We start from the raw sequence: 20,410 nt of genomic DNA, 5'->3' as shown, positions 1-20,410 counted from the left end.
AAACAGAGAAAGAAGGTTATAAAAAATTTCCGAAGTTATATTAACTTAAGTAGCGTTGTAATATTAAAAAGAACATGAAATATCTCTTAAAATATTGAGTTCACAATGACCTTACCTTCAGCCTTGACACACGCAGAATGTCCAAAAGAATCGATCCAGAAGAATCTTTTTCTACTTTACAGGTTTTGTTCGCCAAATTAACCTTTTTGTAGATCATATTTTTGCACTAAAAATTAACCCTCCTGTTTTTTACAAATTTATGTTCTTAAACCATTGTACTAAAAATAAAATCCGATGAAAATTTATTAAATCCAAAATAAAAATTTTACTACATGGATTAACAATACATATTTATTACTTTACTTTTGAGCCACTCGTAAGATAAATTTTATTTGTAAAAGGGTGAATTTGATTAGTGATAAGGTAAACATAACCTGCAAAAAGGGTTAATTTGGAGTGCAAAGCCTTTGCTATCGTTCAACAGGTTATGCACAATCGTAAACACTTTACGATTATCGACCAGTGAGTTTTAGCAACTAAAATTGTATAACTTGTCGTACGATAAATTGTCGCTTTTACGACCCTTGTAAAGTTTCGAAAGATATAAATAAGTCATACCTGACCTTGGTAATACAAGCATTCATATGTATAAACGATCGCATCCAATTAACATCAGATAAGAATTGCGTCAATGTTGCAACGCGGAGTCATCGCTGCACGTGAATGTCACGGACTTGTCAATACGTTTGCATTGCATTGACCCGTGTACTTACACATGTCGGGACAGTCGAGCAAGGTGTTAATTCATTACGTCATAAATCGATCAACCCTTCGCAAGAAATCAAGATTTAATCTTCGACTAGCGACGTCCCGTAAATTTTACTATCTCGAAGCAGATCTCTATTCTCTTTATACAATTATTCAAATTACATATAGCCAAGCTTAATTCCATTAAGAATCTTCTTTCGTTTTTCATTTCAAACGTGTAGTATACAGTACTGTCAATTACGACTGCTTTGAAAAAATATCTACGTATTTCATAAATACTAATTAATGTTAAGCAATTCCGACAAAAAGAGTTGTCCAGTATCTCGCTTAAAGAATACCTAAAAATACACGTTTCGCAGTAGAATACCTGCATTGAGTGATATGGAATAAGAGCACATACAATATATCCTTTTGAATACTTTATTTGATATTGTTGTATTCAGACACGTATTCACGAGGAAAAATTCAAGCTGCACCGAAATGTTTACAATACAAGTTTTTGAACAATTATTATCATGTGACTAGGTGATGGATATGTTCCACAATTCCATCTGGATTTCGTCGTTTATAAAAACATTTTATTATACACGGATGTAGGCACGTTATTAATTCTTAAAGTATTTGTATTGCGCTAAAACGTTATTCCATCATACTGGTGATAAACAAATGACGCTATAAAATATTTACATTCTACTAATAAAGAGTTAAAAGGTTCTGCCGTGAAGGAACGTTGTTACAATCTTTTCACGTACGATAAAAAGTTGTTGCAATATGCACAGGTAACATTTTGCCTCTTTTGTTTTGTTTTTTTTTTTCTTCTTTTTAGTATTTTCATTTGATTCACTCTGCATAAATTATCAATCATGCCACAGTTGCGTAAAAGCCACGCGTGCAAAATATACGCTTAATACAGACACAAATAGTTAGATTACTACGAGAGAAAAACGTGGCTCAACATCAGACAAGGATCTATTTGTTCCATAAAAATTTGATCGATCAATATTCAGCCACGTTTCAGGACACGGGTATTGCTTAATACAACAATACAAGTAAAATACCATATTAGTCTGTAGTACGAGCTCAATATGAGCTGTTGAAATAGTATTAACAATCTTAAATTAGCCTATGTTACAAGTACCTACGAAATGCTACGTCATTTCCACTTTAAGGGAGAAGAAACGATTCTGGTCGAGCGCAGCTTTTTGTATCAGCATTTTTTCGACTCCGTCTTTCCCTATACAACAATACTAACAAAAAGAGAACCAGAAGCATACATCAAATTAGAAGTCTCAACGAATTGTTTCTTAACGAATATCTTTTACATCAAGTCCAGATTGTTGCTTGTTTTTTATTTGAAAATTTGAAAAGTTGGCGCAAGTCGTGAATCAAAAGATCCTTGGATAAAATCTTCCAGGCAAACTCGTTTGTCCAGTGTTAATACTACATGTTTCTTGTTTTTAAATTACTTAACGTGCACGAGTATTTCTTCCTTCTTTCGTTTTTTATTTGTCGCTGTTCGTACATGTGGATTTGCATTCCTTTGAGATTTCTATTAACGTGAAACCATTTTGTAACAATAGTAGTCTTGCATTTGCTGGAAAGAATTTGTATCATTCGTCGAAATACACACCGTCTTTTGAGTAAATTAATGATAAATACTGTTGATCGTTTTAAAATGTCAATTATCATAAAATAGCTAAAAAAGCATCGTTCAAATTAATTAATTTATTATCTTGAAAATGTATTTTTATTATTCCATAGAAAAGGAACCATATTTTTTTTGTTTCTTTTTCACTAACGTTAACAACTTTTTGATTAAGAAATTGATTTCTTCATTCTATTCATGAAATTACATCCCAATTGTCATCTATAGCAAACACATACTAATTTTGTTTTATATTGATTCAGTTCCTCTTTATATCATTTTTTATTGTCTTAGATAAAATAACAGATTTATAGAAAGGATTAAAAATCTATTACGGTAAAAACCATCGTTTTATCGAATAAAATAATGCTTCTTTAGTCATTTCGTGGCGAACGGTCTTTCGATGAGTATTAATTCAACGTTCTTTCAGCCGATAAACACGGCTGGCTCTTAAACAATTTATCGAAACCTACAGTTTAAACTCTTGCCACTTAAAAAATGCATTTCCGCTTCTAGTTCTCGGTTCGTAAAGCTTTTAAATTGTACGTACAGAGGAAATTCAGGGATTTACTTTTAACGGTCGGCCATTATAAGAATTAGAAGTAGTTTTGCGCCTTCGTTACATTATACATCTATTTACACAGCAACAAAGCTGCCAGAAGAGAAACATAGAAGAACAGAAGCCTAGGAAGGCAGCTCCGACACGGTCGTATATTTTCAGGTATACATTAATACTAATGATTCGAAAATGATTTCTCCTATTAATCATGTAAAAACGTACACAAAAGCTACGAGGTAACTCATGTTTTATCGTACACTTTACATTTTCAGTCTCATGAAGTTCTCGACGACATCGTCCTGCGTATCGAAGTCTTAATAACTTCTATCCCTTTTTCCATACACGAGCGATGAAGTAACGCGCAGACAGCAGCTTTTTAATAGAACTTTTCCTTCGTCTCGTTAACGGAAACACGCGCGGTGCTTTCGGTTACGTTCGATGATAAACTATAGTAAACAGTATGGTAACAAATTTATTCCCTTTTTCTCTATACTTTTATAATTATATCACTGTATCCTATACAACTACGACCCGGTATTCATCGTGACTCCGATAGTATATTCTTACAAAAATACAGTGTTAAAAGGAGATAATTGTTTTTCATTTTTTTTTCACACGTGTCCGACTTGTTCTCAGGAAGGTATCTTTAGGCACTTTTTTTCGATATGTTTCGCAAGAGGTAATCGTAACCATTGAAATTTAACGTCTTTGTCGATCGTATAGAATAAATATATCCTGTGATATTTCTTTTTTTTTCTCTCTCTCTCTCTCTCTCTCTCTCGCAAAGACATCCCATCGCTCGAACGCTGCATTCGTTTACCATTTTGTTTACTCGAAATACTCTTACTCTTATGTCCTCCCCCTTCCTCGATACAATATCTATCTTACGTACAAGAAAGCATCGATTACTGAGTAATGGAAGGATCGTAAAGAAACAAACAACGACGCGACGATTCTGATCGTCAATAGACATAGATCGTCTTCAACTGATCCTTCAGTTCAGGAGGAATGGCACAAGTCTCCGTCTCCGGTTTCCGTTTTACCAGGCGTCGCCAGCGTCCCCCGATATTTTTACGGAAACCCTTCGCAAATCCAGGCCTATCCGACGGTAGCGCGTGTACAAGGGTATCCTGAGGCAACACAACAGACATAGTCAATTAGAACAAATGAAAAATAAGCGAAGTTGATACAATTTTTATTCATTATCACTTATGTATAGAAATTTGTACGGCCCACTTTTGGAACAATTTCTCAACGACCGCCCCTGCGACTGGTTTTTCAACAGTTTGTGTCACCCTTGGAAAAAAGACGAAAGTCGAGAATACCAATTTGTTGATGGAGGCTTCGTTAGAAAGTTATTAACAATTAAATTCAAAAATATCAAATCGTTCTGGAAAAATTATTTTCGATTGCGGGGGTCAATTACAATCATTTTTGGTGAATAGACGTACCCCCGAAATCCTACCCATTTTCTAGAAAAAAATTCGAGGTGTGAAATTTTTCGTCGGGAAAAAAAAATTACAAATCGTTCTGGAAAAATTATTTTCGGTTGGAGAGGTCAATTAGAATCATTTTTGGTCATTACACATAACCCCGAAATCCTACCCACTTTCTAGAAAAAAATTCGAGAAGGTGTGAAATTTTTCGACTGAAAAAAAAATTTCAAATCGTTTTGGAAAAATTATTTTCGGTTGGAGAGGTCAATTACAATCATTTTTGGTGAATAGACATACCCCCGAAATCCTGCGCATTTTCGAGAAAAAAATTCATTACAGGCGGAACTTTAAACGTTATACTTCGAAAAAGTATAGAACGTGAACAGTCAAAATTAATCAATAATATTGAAAATTCATCGAGTATCAACATAACCCTTATTTAGCTTTAGTTTTCTGTATACTTCGAAAAAGGAATAGAAATAAAGTATAAAAATCCTTCGATACAGTCACGCGAGCATACGGATGACAGTAAGGTCATGCAAGAATTACGACTTTCGATATAGTACGTAACGATGCGACTATAGTGTGATCTACGAAGCATGGAAACAGTGGAAAGTGCACCGCCGCGACCGAAAAAGCAGGATATACAGTATCGTGTGTCCGGGTGCGATGTTGCAAAACCAATCGACAGGGGGCCACAAAGTTGTGCTCGAAGAGCAAAAGGAAGGAGAAACTGAGACGGCGGGGTATGCGAGAAGACTATAGGAACAGCAGACGGCTAGACAACACGTGAACAGAAAAAGATACGAAGATTCGCGCGGGAGACGAAGAATGAAAATATCGTGGTCGTTTTAACCAATCGTGGCAACAGTATTGCAGGAATAATGCCAAATGCTGTCTGTGTCGTCAAGGAGAGACATTATTTTGTCGGTTATAAGACAGCTGCACCCTGTACGAAGTCTAGCTGTTTGGCAAACTGTCGTGACCGCCCACCCACGCTAAATTTAGAAACCGCCAGAGGGGTGTAAAAGCGGGTTTTTAGGTGCGTCTATCCGTACAAAACACCCAACATAGTAACATTCACGATTCGTCGGGACAGAAAATTCAACGTCGCGACGCCGCAAGGACGTAACCGACCAACGGTCGCCAACGACGTTAAAATCAACTGGCTGGATTACAAGAAATCAAATTCGAGACGTTTCCTTGACACGTGGCCGGCCAGACAAGAACAAAGTCAATTATAGAAATGAAATAAGAGGAAAATCTTGGGATAGATTGTTTTTTCTTTTGTTTTCAAATAAAATCGCGAATGTGATTATAAACGCGTAGGACCTGTTACGAGAACTGTTGTGTGGGAAGTCCCAAAGATATATAGGTAGTGTACGTGGAATTAACAGTTGTAATGAATGACGTTGGCGGTTACGTCGGTCGAGGAAACGAGTTCAAACATTGAGTCGTTTTCCGCGTATTAGCTACAATAAAGCAAACGAATGGCAACCGAACACTTACAAAGAGTTATTAAGGTGTTACGAAGTACAACAGTAAGTGCAACGAAACGAAACCTGGTCTACATCGTTGATGTTGTATCGTTCATCACGAAATAGACGGGAGATTTGTATTACAAAAGATGAATTCGTCGAACGATTACTACATACTTCGTGGTACAAATTGCATAACATATCGAATAAAATTATAAAAATATAATCTTATCTTGGTTCCGGAAATAATAAGTTCTTCGTGCTCGTTCTGAATCGAACACGAGAGAAATGACGCCACGAGGGGTCTTACATCACAAGCATGGAAATATGGTTTCCATTATGTGACATCGCGAAGATTTATAATTTCAATGTATTTAAGTATGAGACGAAGCAAAGTATAGGAAGGTCGATCCGCCTATTCTTGGCTGTCACGCGTAATCGAACCCTGATAACGAGAATAGTTCAAAACTAGCGAGGGTATATGGGAAAGTAGTAAAGATCTGTCGGTAAGTGGAGCATGAAACTGAAACGTACGGTGTCATAACGGCAACAAAGCAGAGTAGAAGTGGCAACGTTGCCGATTGTTTGGGATTTTTCTGGCGGCGAGCCTGGGACTGAGCCTCGACCTTACAACTCGTTTGCCAGGCCGTCTGCCCGTAAGCCTCGTCCTTGGAGAATCGATAGCGCCATCGACTATTATTGACCACAATTTTAAAAAGTCTTATCGTCACGAACCATATCCTGGATCTGTTTTACCCCTCTCAAACTATACATCGTGTATAGCACATACGTTTCATTAGGTTTTACAATTTCAAGAAACGGAAAAAGTTAAATTCAATCAATCATTTTTAATGGAATTGAATGCGAGAGTAGTTCTAACCTTTTGTGCTCGTTTCCAATTATATTAAATTTTAACAATCGATTCGCTTTATGAAAACATCCTTTAAACCTTTATTTCATATTTCAGTTTATTCTACGACTCTAACCTATACTTTTGCAAGAAACCAGTTGCGAAAAAGAAGTATGATACATTAACGAATGACTCATGCATATTCTTAAGAATGCCTATCATCCCTGATAAAAAGAATGTTTCCGTTCTACTAAATATTACTAATTCGAAAGCAAACAAAGTAGATTACGACAAGTATATATTTAACAGACTTAATTAATCATAATCCTACAGTAGGGTAACTTGTATGTAATTTACTAGTAAAAATATCTCGTTGTAATTAACTGTTTCCAATACACTGTAATCGAGTATAATGCATTACCGCCAATGAATATGCTTTAATGTTGAATGACTCGATTGTGCTCTCCAAATATTTAAAAAATACTAACAACCGACGAAGGTTTCAGTTTGCATTACTAATTTATTAATTTTTATCAGACGGGGGCATGTATTTTAATAGATTAATTAAATTAAATTTTATATTAAACGTAATATTGATACAATTGAACACGTGCAAATGTTGCAAATACTTTTTGCTGTTAATCGCATTGTTTGCACTTTTCAAGACAGTAGATGCTAGTCATTGTATTTACACAATGAAAAGTACGGTAACTTTTTGAATGGAATATCAATGACCGTTAGGGCCCTCAAGATATCTTGGCGGGTAAGGGATAAACCAGTGAAATCTAGTAATACTGGCTCTAAAGCCCGGCTCAAAGGTACGCGGTGCCCCAAGCAACACCGATGAATAGCCCCCTCCATATTAACAATAAAATTCTCATTTCTCTAGAATTACTATTACTTAATATTGGCATTTATTGGTATGTATGGGTTTATAACTACAACTTTACAACTATATTACTGCCATTGAATACTCTATAAAATACCGAATATATTATTAAACTTATAAATATTTCTACTTTTCACACTATGATTTGAATAAATGTTAAGAATATTTCAACAGATAATTGACGTAACAGTCAACATGTTAATTATTTCTCGTAAGAGGTCATGTAATATATCTATTAATAATTTTGAATGAAAATGTAAAGACTGTTGCTATTCTAGAATCATGTAACGATTCTAAATTAAGCATTTTCAGTAGTGGTCCATAATTATGGTCAAGGATAGACACAGGTTGACCTACTCTGCTAGCTGTTACCCTCAGAAACAGATGCTCTTGTAATAATAACTGTATAAATCTAAATTAAACTGCATGTTACATAGTGGTATTATAAAACCAAAAACGAAACCCCATTAAAAGACTTTTCATAAACATGCAAACAAATAACTTCAACGAGGTTATGTTTGAACTTTGCAACTTTTTTAACAAAAGTCGATTAATCTAATTTTCGAAATATAGAAAAAATTTGTTATACAGTGGAATTGGAATGAATATGTAAACATTGTCTTTTGTCTACAGGTACAAAGTTTTTCGTAATTTGTTTCGATCATTGACACGTTGACTGTCGCGGTGGTCACCGGTGACCGGCGTTTGGAACTTGCGTAAAATTGTAAATAACACTAATTTAATTAGGAATGCTGTAAAATAACAAGTTCACCATTGAATTATCAAATTTTCTTTGTTCCACAATTTAGATATAGAAAATTGGCGTCACAATCACGTATCAACAACCTGTTAAACCAGCAGCAAGGTTGAGAGATGCTTTTTTTAGTTCCATAGTAAAAAGTCTTATCAACTATATTATAGGTGTTAACCTTTTCGGTACTGTGCAATTAATAGTATAAAAACTTGGGCCGTCTGACCCAACTATTTTTATGACATTTATGACATTCGTATTTATTTCACTTAAACGTTCTACAAAACCATTTCATTTGAAAGATTAACCATATACGTAGAGTAACCATACGAAGAAGAAACAATAGTATCGTATGATCGATAATTTTCCTGTGTGTGAAATATTTGACAGCATGGTACCAGCACTCGATCCAACATAATACCTATCTATAGTACCATCGTTTACGCGAAAACGGAAAAACCCAACGCTAAGCCCATAGTGCCTCAACGTTTATCCGATGGATTTATCCGTTGACAGTACCGAAAAGGTTAATAAGTGTTTTACGATAAGTTCGTGTTTATGCATTGAAAGTGGCCCTCCCCCCACTCTCCTGTAAACTCGTTGCCTATTTGGCTGACGGTTAGAGCCGGCCCTGACTGGCTGTACTGGTTGGTGCAGCTGGCAAGAAGCAAAGAAGGAACAGAAAGGAGATACGGACGGTTCTCGTTTCCTTCGAGAGTACAAGCTCGAAGGGGAAAAAGGAAGAAGTAGAAAAGTAAGAAGAAAACAGTATATACCAACCTGGTCGTTGCACAACGCATACTGCGCCGGTGTGTGAGGCGGTGGATAAGGAGGCGGAAACTGCCAGACGAATTGATCCGTCGGATTGGTCGTGGTATAGACGTTATCCTGTTCAACAGCTGTGTGATTTTCCAGATCCGTTGATGTTGTAGTCGTTGATATCTGCGTGCAACAACCTTCAACGGAATAGGACGACGCCACGATCGTGGAGATCGGCGATGTTGCCGTTTGAACAACGGTCGGTTCCGGGTGCACAGTGTTCGAATGATCCTCCCGTTTCCGCAATTTGCTGCGGACAAGACGAATCGCGATCATAGTTCCGTTACTTCCAACCATTTTCGTCTCGTGTTTCAGGTACAGCTTCGAGAGCTTTTCGCTAATCAGCGAATTAATGTTTCTGCTTTTCGGTGGGACTCTCGAACGAGTCGAGAGTTCCGACTAATATATTGGGAGAAAAGAGGATATATGTATGACCAAAACACTGCAGGTAAAACGCGTTCGCTCTTACGTGAAGTCAATAAAGGAATTCATCGTACAATTGTGCTCATTTGCCAGTCTTTATTCTCTCTCTTTTCGTTTCGTCAAAACTTCTTTACTCCATCATGGCTTCGCGAAGCTTTTGTTATGGATACACAAGCGTATGTATCTAATAGGAATTAATGATCTGACTTGAAGCGTCTTTTTAATTCCTTGTTCTTTGTCGACGAGCACCAAACGCGCAATGATTGAACCGATCCCTTCGAACGGCTCTCTTTCCAGGGCCCACCTTTATTCTTTCTACCGACACTTTGTACAAATTTGTATCCTGCTGCACACGGGTTAAATCATACGCTCACAACTAACGGCGACGCGTCCGATGACTAGCTTTGATAATCCTTGGTGTTGTAAACGCGACACTAGGCTTCGCGATGAATTTATCTTATTTTCTGCTTCAAAGAGAGGCGAAGAAAAACCACCACCCGGCTTCTCTCACTCCCGAAGGGCGTGCGAGCAGCGAGAACTCACCGAGGATTACCTCGTTCCGTTCATTTCAAAGCCAACTGAGGTCTGAGCCAGAGGATGGCGCGCCACGTTATTATATATCGCCTCGTGACATCACGAATGTACGCCATCGCGATTGGAAGGCGCCGGGAGCCTCGACCAATCGGTAATCGCGTACTGTTTGGAATTCGAACGGTACATGCTCGCTCGAGAGCATAGTGCCGTCACTACGACGAGACGTTGCACAGTGGGCCGACCAGCGACTTTACGAAGCCCAAAATTTAAATAAAACCACTCGCATTTCTACGGATTTTTAACAAATAATGCCAAATCGTACTACTCTGTACTCGTCTACGAGTTTGTTTACGTAGTACCGTATATACAGATAGCATTTTCTCGAAAATGTTTACATCTAGAGTCTGTTTACGTTGCTACTGAATAAAACGGAACAGAAGTGCGAAATTTCATACTTTCTGACGTTATTTGTTTAGAAAATAACTACATTGAAATTTTGCATTTTCTTTTCTGTTGTAATATATTTTCATGTTTTTCTATGAATAAATACTGTATTAATGCAACGTGATTCTGGCGTAAAATTTTTGTAATTTCTTTTTTAATTCCATCTTTTAAATATGGTTTGAAATGTATAATCTAAATTAAGAGCACCCGATGATTGACAATGCGATATCTACTAAATATAACTTATGTCAATAAAATTCAAGATATAAATGTTTGGCAGATGGCATGTATTTAAAAAAGATGTACTTAATATCATAATACATTTCTGATATCTTTTTTTTTTTTTAAATTCAATAAAAATGATGGATGGCATTAAAATCTACGTTCCTTTATTAGTATTTCCAGTCGTAAGAATTTGTAAAACGTAGGCTTCGCTAGTTTCTTGAAATTATGAATAATCTCTTCACACCGTGTAATCAAAATAATTAGTATCGTCGCTTTCTCTGCACTCAAAAGCAGCGTGCAAGTATTCGTTGATGATTCAACGTTAACGAGTAAACTTTGATCAATGACAACATATTTATTGCCCCCGCATTTTATCGTCATTAATCCAAAAGTCTGATTATGTGGTTACTAGGAGCGCATCCGTTAAATCCCGAACCGTTCCTCGAGTGTTTCCAATTAAAAGTTTATCTAAAATTGATATTACTTTACGGGAACAGAAGACTAAATGGCAGATATGGATGTACAGAAACTCGATTAAAATTTAATGCCGTATCTATCAAAGAACTAATATTTTTCATTTGAAAAAATTTCACAAAGCCTTCCGGTCTTCATTCAATTTTTATTGTTATTCGACATTAATATATTATCAGTGCACTTACGATCTTTATGTTAGATTTATTTGGTATTTAAATAAAATAACTTAAAGTGATACTAATTTGGACTTTTATCCTATAAAAAATTATTTAACTAAAATGTAGCTTTATTTCATTAATATATGAAACAGAGTATGAAATTTGCTTTCATATTTTAGATATGAGGTATACAGTGACCTTGGAGTAACTTTGCTAAAGCTTCGAGAATTCTGCCTTTATTAATATTGCAAGTACATAATTATAAGACAGTTAAGAAATTAGACAAAAACGTATCTGGTTAAAGAACAACGGCCAGATGGTTCGAACAATTCGTACGAACCTTCTGTTTATGCACTCCCATTGAAATGTCTGTACAGCTAATTTGCTATATATTTGCAAACAATATGCAGTTGGACTTCGATAAGTCGAAGTTGAAGGGTAATAGGAACCGTTTCGTGTTGCAGAAGTTTCATCTTACGGAGATATCTAAGAAAACGGAATACAGTCGTAACTATAAATCTAGTAACGTTCAAAATTCAAAACTAAAGAAACTGCAAGAATTAACAAAACGAAATTTAATACGAGGCAACAGAAACGTATAATTGAAAAGCAGAAAGAAATTGCGACCGTGTTAGAAATCGCCAACACGTGTTTCGAATAGTAGAGGTCAAGTGTGCGCTGAGCAGCTTCGATTTAACTTTTGTTTATTTTCCGAGATGTCGTAGTTTTACGAAGGGAAACGAATAAACGGTCGGTTTAACGACGTTCGGGTTATCGAGGTCCCGACTGTACCTTGAAATTTAACCTGGCGCTAGATAAACACATGCCCAGACAAAACAGGAGACGTCGGATGGGTATATCGCTCCATCTATTTAATTAAACTCTATTCTTGTCCTGCTGGGCGTGTACACATACAGGGTGACTAATTTAAACGACCATTCGATACCAAAAATGTTTTAGGGAAAAGTTGAATGGTTTCGAGGGTTATGTAACCTCCGGGAAGAAGATTTTCCCAAGTATTTTTCCTACGCTTTATCAGTCTGGTAAATATTTTAATTGCAATATTATGTGGCGTTGTGAGTGTGTTATTTAAATGTTAAAATTAAAGTATGTTGCTTCAAATGACTTTAGAAGCGAGCAGAATGTTCTTTTTAAACCAACGGTGAAGAATTTGTGGCGTTGTTTCCTATGCTCGCCACTAGAGGGCTCACGCTCTCACAAGCGCTCGATCGACTTCCCAATATCCCAGTTTTCTAAGGCAGGGACTGCTAGAAAGCTTTATTGTTGTTCACTAGTAAGTCCGGAAAGCAGTGCCATAAATTCCAGACCGAGAAAGGTTAATATTTATCTCAATAAATAATAAAAAATATTGAGAATGGTGTACACCGTCTTTTCGTTTTCATTGAATATAGATGAAGAGGCGCAGTATCAGTCTGTCTATTATACGACAGATATCGAATGATACGATGAGTCAAGTTTTATCGCGATACACCAGAAAACTAGAGAGACATCAATAAGCACTTAATAATGTATATGATACTGGTCGTGAGAGAACACACAAAGAGGGGAAAAATGGAACTTAACAGTTACAAAACACGGAAGTATTATTCATCGGGGCTCCAGCCGGTACGTATGCCTATTTATAGCTTAATTTCCTAGAAATAACTTATTCATACACGTGACTTCGAAATGATAACGTTAATAAAACAATAACCTTTATGATATTTCGATATTAACCCGGGGAGCAATGGCGCAGTTTACTGTTACGTAAACGGTCGCACAATGTAGATTTCTACTCTAATTTTTAAGGGTGGACTTTCGTGTAACTGCTTCGAAGGAACTTATATGTATTTAATATTTTTTTTTTTTAAATATTGTCAATTCAGATTGAATTTCATTTTCGAGGGTATAAGGAGGCACCTTTAAATTGCAGTAATCAATTTTCTTACGTCGATTCTTTTTATTATTTATTAATTAATGTAGAGCCTCGTTAATCAATCCAACGATATAACCCTCGTTACATTTGATCGCAGAAAGCAAACAATATTTAAGGTACAAAAATATGACAAATTGAACAGTGATAGAGGCGAACTTTGAAAAAGTTTTGCAAAACGAAGAAATTAGAATAGAAATTTAACAATCGGTGGAAATGATCATCGACGCAGACCACATTGACTTTTGACACTTTGGCGAAACTATAATAAAATCTGAAAAGGCATCGACAGTCTGGCAGCCGACCAAATCACGAGGCGATTCAGATTTAACGTGCAAGTGTTCGTCTGGTAACCAAAGCCGAGAAAATAGCGGACGATATTTTGTCTCCGATTTTTTTTTACGAGAAAATCTTTACGGCTCGGGAAGTTCGTAAAAATTAAAGTGAAATTCCGTCACTCGAGTGTCGCGTGCTATCGATGAAAATAGCGTACGTGCGCCTCGAGCGAAACTGGACGGAAATAAGCATAAAAATCAATGAATGGTTTCAAAGTGTCAGTCGAGCAACTTCTTTTTCAATTTTCTTTTTCGATCATTTCCCTTCGTAACGGGTAGAAACAAACGATTTTTCGTCTTTCTCGTAAATCAAAGGGCACTTCGAAAATAAACCACGAAAATTTTAAGATCGAATTTCCAAAAATTTTAAACTCTTTTTTTTCAAAACTACATTCTTCAAATTTGTATATAGAATAACCAAAAAAATAATTAACCGAACTTTTCAATTTTTGTTTTTATCTTACGATATTTTTTCTAGCATTTTTTTCTTGTTAACGAAACACAGAACAACGAATGGATGTTGAATTCGTTCCCATACCTATTAATTGGCAACGTTTTGTTCTCACACGTGGTCGTAGACGCTAGAACAAATTTCTTAAACGATTTAATCCCGTAACAGGGACAATTTAAAGCCAGATCCACGACTCTTCCTCTCCCTTTCATCTCCTTTCGCCTTTCGTTTTTAATCGGAGTCGTTACAGTGAATTATTGCCGCCGGTCGTAACAATTGAAAGTAAGGACGTTTTATGCGATTGCATAATGCCCCTGAAATCATAAAAATAAAAGAGGTGCGCGTAACTTTGATGTCTGAAACGTTGTTAACACTTTCCGGTCGGCGCAAATTCAATCGAGACCGATTACTCGACGTTTGGTTTTTCTCGTGAAACTCATATTTTTGCTTGAGAACTAGTGTTGATTCTTCTTTAATTTACACGACAGGATCAAATGTTTAGATTCTAAAAATTTTGGTCCTTCAAACAGCTATACAGGGTGTTCGGGCAACCCTGGGAAAAATTTTAATGAGAGATTCTAGAGGCCAAAATAGGACGAAAATAAAGAAAACCAATTTGTTGATGGAGGCCTCGTTAAAAAGTTATTAACATTTAAAGTTCAGCACCTTCTCGAATTTTTTTCTCGAAAGTCGGTAGGATTTCGGGGGTATGTCTAATGACCAAAAATGATTGTAATTGATCCCCGTAACCGAAAATAATTTTTTTAAAACGTATTGAAATTTTTTTTTCCGTCGAAAAATTTCACACATTCTCGAATTCTTTTCTGGAAAATGGGTAGGATTTCGGGGGTATCTATAATGACCAAAAATGATTGTAATTGACCCCTGTAACTAATATAATTTTTTCAAAACGATTTGAAATTTTTTTTTCCGTCGAAAAATTTCACACATTCTCGAATTCTTTTCTGGAAAATGGGTAGGATTTCGGGGGTATCTATAATGACCAAAAATGATTGTAATTGACCCCTGTAACTAATATAATTTTTTCAAAACGATTTGAAATTTTTTTTTCCGTCGAAAAATTTCACACATTCTCGAATTCTTTTCTGGAAAATGGGTAGGATTTCGGGGGTATCTATAATGACCAAAAATGATTGTAATTGACCCCTGTAACTAATATAATTTTTTCAAAACGATTTGAAATTTTTTTTTCCGTCGAAAAATTTCACACCTTCTCGAATTTTTTTCTAGAAAATGGGTAGGATTTCGGGGGTATCTGTAATGACCAAAAATGATTGTAATTGACCCCTCTAACTAAATATAATTTTTTTAGTATGATTTTAAATATTTCAATTTCATCTAAAAATTTCAGTACCTACGCGAATTTTTTTCTAGAAAGTGGGTAGGATTTCGGAGGTATGTGTAATGACCAAAAATGATTGTAATTGACCCCAGTAACTAATGTAATTTTTCCAGAACGATTTGAAATTTATGAATTCAATTGTTAATAACTTTTTAACGAAGCCTCCATCAACAAATTGTTATCCTTGATTTTCGTCGTATTTTGACCTCTAGAATCCGACATTAAAATTTTTTCCAAGGGTGGCCGAACCACCCTATATACAATAAATAATAAAAATAAAATTTATTAAAAATTTAATAAAAATTGTATTGTTCTAATATTATACTGTATCGTCACTACGTCGGAATGAGAAAACAACTGTTATCGTAAACTTCATTTTGCCACTGTTGATAATATAATTTTAATAAAATGTCTCTCGATCGGACTCAATAACGCTGAATTCACGAATAATTCACTATTTTTTTATCGGTGCCTGGTAAATCAGTAGCGTGACATTTCGACACTATCATATTTATAGGATATAATCAAAATTAAAAATAAATTTTTATTCGTCAATAATATAATTTTGATGAAACGTCTCTATCGAGTTCAGTAACGCTGAATTCACGTATGATTCACTATTTTTTATCGGTACCTTGTGAATCAGTAGCGTGACATTACAAAATTACAAATAAATTTCTACGCGTATGACAAATGGATTTTTATCATTTGGAATTACGAAATGAGAAAACATTTCTTTCTTATTTTCTCTGTATATTATACAGGGTGTTCGACCATCCCTGAGAACAATTTTAATGGGAGATTCTAGAGGCCAAAATAAAATGAAAATCACGAATACCAATTTGTTGATTTAGTTTATTTTGTTAAACGTAAATAACTTTTTAATACAGCCTCAATCAACAAATTAATTTTCATTTGGCCTCCAGAATCTCTCATTAAAATTTTTCCCAGAGTTGGTTGGACACCCTATATAATTACAATTAAATACTATTAATGTAAATATTAAATAATTTCATTATTTGTAAGCACTATATCGTTGAAAAAGAATAATGGAAAAATAAAAAGTATTTCAAGGAAAAGAATAGTGGAAAAATAAAAAGTATTTCAAGAAAAGGAATAGTGGAAAAATAAAAAGTATTTCAAGGAAAAGAATAGTGGAAAAATAAAAAGTATTTCAAGAAAAAGAAAAACGACATTAAAAAAATACAAAAACCTACTACAGGATTGAAACTCGACGACTATGGCATTAGAAGTCCTTCACGCTACCAAAACAGCCAACGCAGCCGTTTTAGACATGTATTTTTCGTTTTACCTTCGGAAGACAACGAAGTAAGCAAAATGAAGTTCTTCGTAAGAATAAATTCTTAATCAAATATCGTGGCTGGAAATATTTCTGGGAATGTTTGATATTCGAACGGTTATTTGTGAGGAAATTCTGACGAAAGAGCGAAAACTACGCGTTCCCCGGTGGAATATTCCCCTAAGATCCGGGTAATTTCTCTTGTTAGATGTGCAATAGATTTCCATACGACGAGATCCGAATGATGTACTACATCGCTCGTTCGATGACGAGATAATACTCGGAACATTTAATCTGCTCGCCGGTTGACCGTTTCAAAGAATCCAACAGATAACGCAAGAAAAAGCAGCAAATACTCTTTAGCGTAATTAGAACCGTCTAGAGAATTTCCAACGAAAACCTATCGCAATGAACGTTCTTTTCGAGATCTGGAAACTGTCGTACATAGATCAAAATCCCTGGAACACTTACCAGGAACTTCTATTTCCCATAACCGTTACAAAGAACCAATAGTTCAAATTAAAGTCCCTGCATTGGCTCTCGCGGACGTTGATTATTTTTTTTTAATTCACGTCATATACTCGCTCTATATAAGATTCGAATCAATTATTTTCGGAACCTCAGCCAGCTCCAGTTTCTCGATATAATTCCCGCGCGGCCGTTTGTTGAAATATTTTCATCGAACACGGGGAAACCTTTTCGTTTAATCTGAATCGCGCGCGATGTAACCGGAAGGGAAAACTTACAGTCGGGTAAAACCGAGAGGAAATCCTTTATCGGGATTTGCCAACGAAATTCTTTTATGGATTATTGGATTCGCCGTTTCGTTCACGCGAGTATGCACGTGAACTTCCTATCTAATTTATAGATATCGAGAATCCCGCAAGATTGATTGCGACGTGCAACGCGCGAATGTTGATACTGTCGGGAAATTAGCTGCGCGAGCAGGGACGATACATCATTATAGATTAATATTAATTCCTGTTAATAACCACTTTGACGGCGTTCCCGATTTATGTAAACGAATGGCCGATCAAATGTCCCGCTAAACATATTCGAAAACCGCGTCGTGGCAAACACAGAGACCCACGAGACTGTTGACTCTTGTTAATATCAAGTATTCGCTAATTTGTAAATCGTTTCTTTACCTTTTGAAACTTTCCATTGTTTAATTTGAGTAACTATTGAATGTTCAAATATTTTTCTAAGTTAATTCTCGCGTATGTTTACAGCGAATATAAAGTGTGAATTTAATTTGCGTAGCCTCAGGACACATCGTTATACAAAGTGGTGCTCACGTAACTTGTGCAGCTCGATAACTTCCAAACTATGCGTTGCACGAAAAAATTTTGTATATAACAGTTGCATGGTTCAAAGGGGTACATTTTGTAGTGAATTTACTGTTTTTATAGGTGGAGGCGTTTCGGAGATTTGAAGGTCAACTTTATTTTTTTAAATGGAATGCTATATTTTTTATTTCAAAATATGGAAGATTGTGGAATTCTGAGTAAAAAAGTATTGACCTTTATTAGCCCAAAATGTAATAGATAACGAGTAATTTCACTTTATTTGTACCCTGTATTTGACCATCGTTGTATTTATACAGGGTGTCCCGTAAATAGTGTAAGAACCGGAAATGGGGGGTAGCTGAGACGATTCTGAACAACAATTTCCTTTGCAAAAATATCGGATGGAGCTTCGTTTTTGAATTATTAACGAAAAACACTGACCAATCACGGCGCTATAATGCAAAGATAAAACTTTCTTAGTTTTCCTCTATTTTTAATGGAACTTTTACCAATGTACTTGTAAGAGTTCTCCGATTAAAATAAGACCAAACACGATATAATTTGTCTCTAACCTACTTGTAATAGAGTTTATATAAAATATAAGTTATTGTCACTCGTTAAATACGCAAATATTGATCCAAGTTACAAGAGTAGTCCCAGAAGTACCTGGCCTGAGGTATAGACCGTGGTTATTGTTTAAAAAAAATGACTGTGATCAAATTTCTTATGTTTTTTTTGTTGTTAGGTCTGGTACTTCTGGGACCACCTATATGAGATCATCGTATATCATGTTTGGTCTCATTTTAATCAGAAAAACTTCACAAATATATTAGCAAAGATTCCATTAATAAAAAGTAAAAAATAACTAAGTTTCATATTATTCTTATTTATTCTTCATTCGCTATCGTTTTCTACGTTCGACAAAACACAAAGTCGAACGCCACAGCTTAGCTTGTGCCTTTCTAAGAATTGAAAATCGGCCATTTTTTTTACAACTGCGAGACTTCGATCACGTTCTTCAAGATTTTCTATAATATCGAACGTTTCAGATTGACGTATACATTTTATCACTTCACTTTCGTGTACGAGCGTGGATCTGATTGGTGATCAGTGATCCATGACACGAGCTCGGTTATTAGTAATCGATGATCCACGACACGAGCACTGACACCTTAAATAGATTGAACTATGAGAAATGAAAAAAGGAAACGTTTTAGACGAGTGGGATGTGCTGGTCTTTCGAGAAAAGGGAGGCGAATAATACTGATATTGGCCTGACGTGTGATTTGAGTCTATTTAAGGAGCCAGCTGATCGTCTGAAATAGCTCCGATTGGTGACCAGTGACCCATGACACCAGCCTGGTTATTAGTAACCAATGATCCATGACACGAGCACAGGGACCTTAAATAGCCATAAACTGCACATACAAATATCAATGTGTTATTTGACTACTGAAAAAGCCACCTGCAATGTAGGCAGAACGTGGGTATTTTGTTTATTTTACGAAAAATACTTGAAATCGATTCATTTTCTTCTTTTATGCATATAATTATGCAAAAAAATTATGCATTGAGATTATAAAGTTCCTTAATTTTCGTTAAATTTTAGCTTGAAATCGTATATTTTTACAGTCCAAAACGCGTGGTAAAACTGGTGTTATATTTGTACAACCTGCGTTGCATTCTATGGTTACGACTCGACCAAACAATGTAATTAATCTTAATTGACTAATCGTTCATAAGTAGATTCTATTACACGGTAGCTAATCTTTTATTAAATAGTTTGTAATTCCAGCCATTTCGATCTACAGAATCCAGGAAATACGCAACAGAGTAATCTAATAGTGTGATTAGGCTTATGTAAGGTGTTTTGTAAACACTGTTAACTTCAACACTGTTTCTACCGAAGGTTTCGAATGAAATCTTTCAAAATTTTCACTCGAAATTACTTTCTATGTTCAATGATTTTTCCTCGATAATTAAAAATAACTACAGTTATTTAAATTCAAGCAGAAAGGTGTCAAATGACGTTAGATCGTATGAATGATATGCTTGTAATTCGACTGAATTCAGAATAAAATGAAAATTTTTTCTTTTGTTTTTCTTATTGTTTCTGTGTTATTGTTCGTACGCTTTATCGAATTTAATCTGTTTGTTCTTAGTACTCTTTGCGAGAGATTAACTTTTCCATCGAATAACCGACGATACACAGTGCTAATAACAGACTCACGAGCGAATCCATCTTATGGTAACTGAAAGTGGATGACAGGAGAGCTCAGTCAACGG

At 35.6% G+C, this 20,410-nt stretch overlaps 1 protein-coding gene across 3 annotated transcripts in view; it reads right to left on the bottom strand.

Moving 5' to 3' along the window:
- Window positions 1–3,739: 3,739 nt before the first annotated feature.
- The window catches only part of LOC122405539, a 58,881-nt gene continuing 42,210 nt past the window's right edge, over window positions 3,740–20,410 (bottom strand). For all 3 annotated transcript variants that reach the window (XM_043410391.1, XM_043410393.1, XM_043410394.1), the window contains 2 exons: window positions 9,157–9,445; window positions 3,740–4,102 (listed from right to left, as the gene is read on the bottom strand). In XM_043410391.1, coding sequence (XP_043266326.1) covers window positions 3,935–4,102; window positions 9,157–9,445 — 457 coding nt within the window. In that variant the 3' untranslated portion in view covers window positions 3,740–3,934. The remainder of the gene's footprint in view (window positions 4,103–9,156; window positions 9,446–20,410) is intronic.

Source organism: Colletes gigas, unplaced genomic scaffold (assembly GCF_013123115.1).
Source record: "Colletes gigas isolate AHSC1104 unplaced genomic scaffold, ASM1312311v1 Colletes_gigas_Sc00004, whole genome shotgun sequence".
In the NCBI taxonomy this organism is placed as follows: domain Eukaryota; kingdom Metazoa; phylum Arthropoda; class Insecta; order Hymenoptera; family Colletidae; genus Colletes; species Colletes gigas.
Note: the sequence above shows the minus strand (reverse complement) of the source record. Positions and strands in the feature narration are given on the sequence as shown.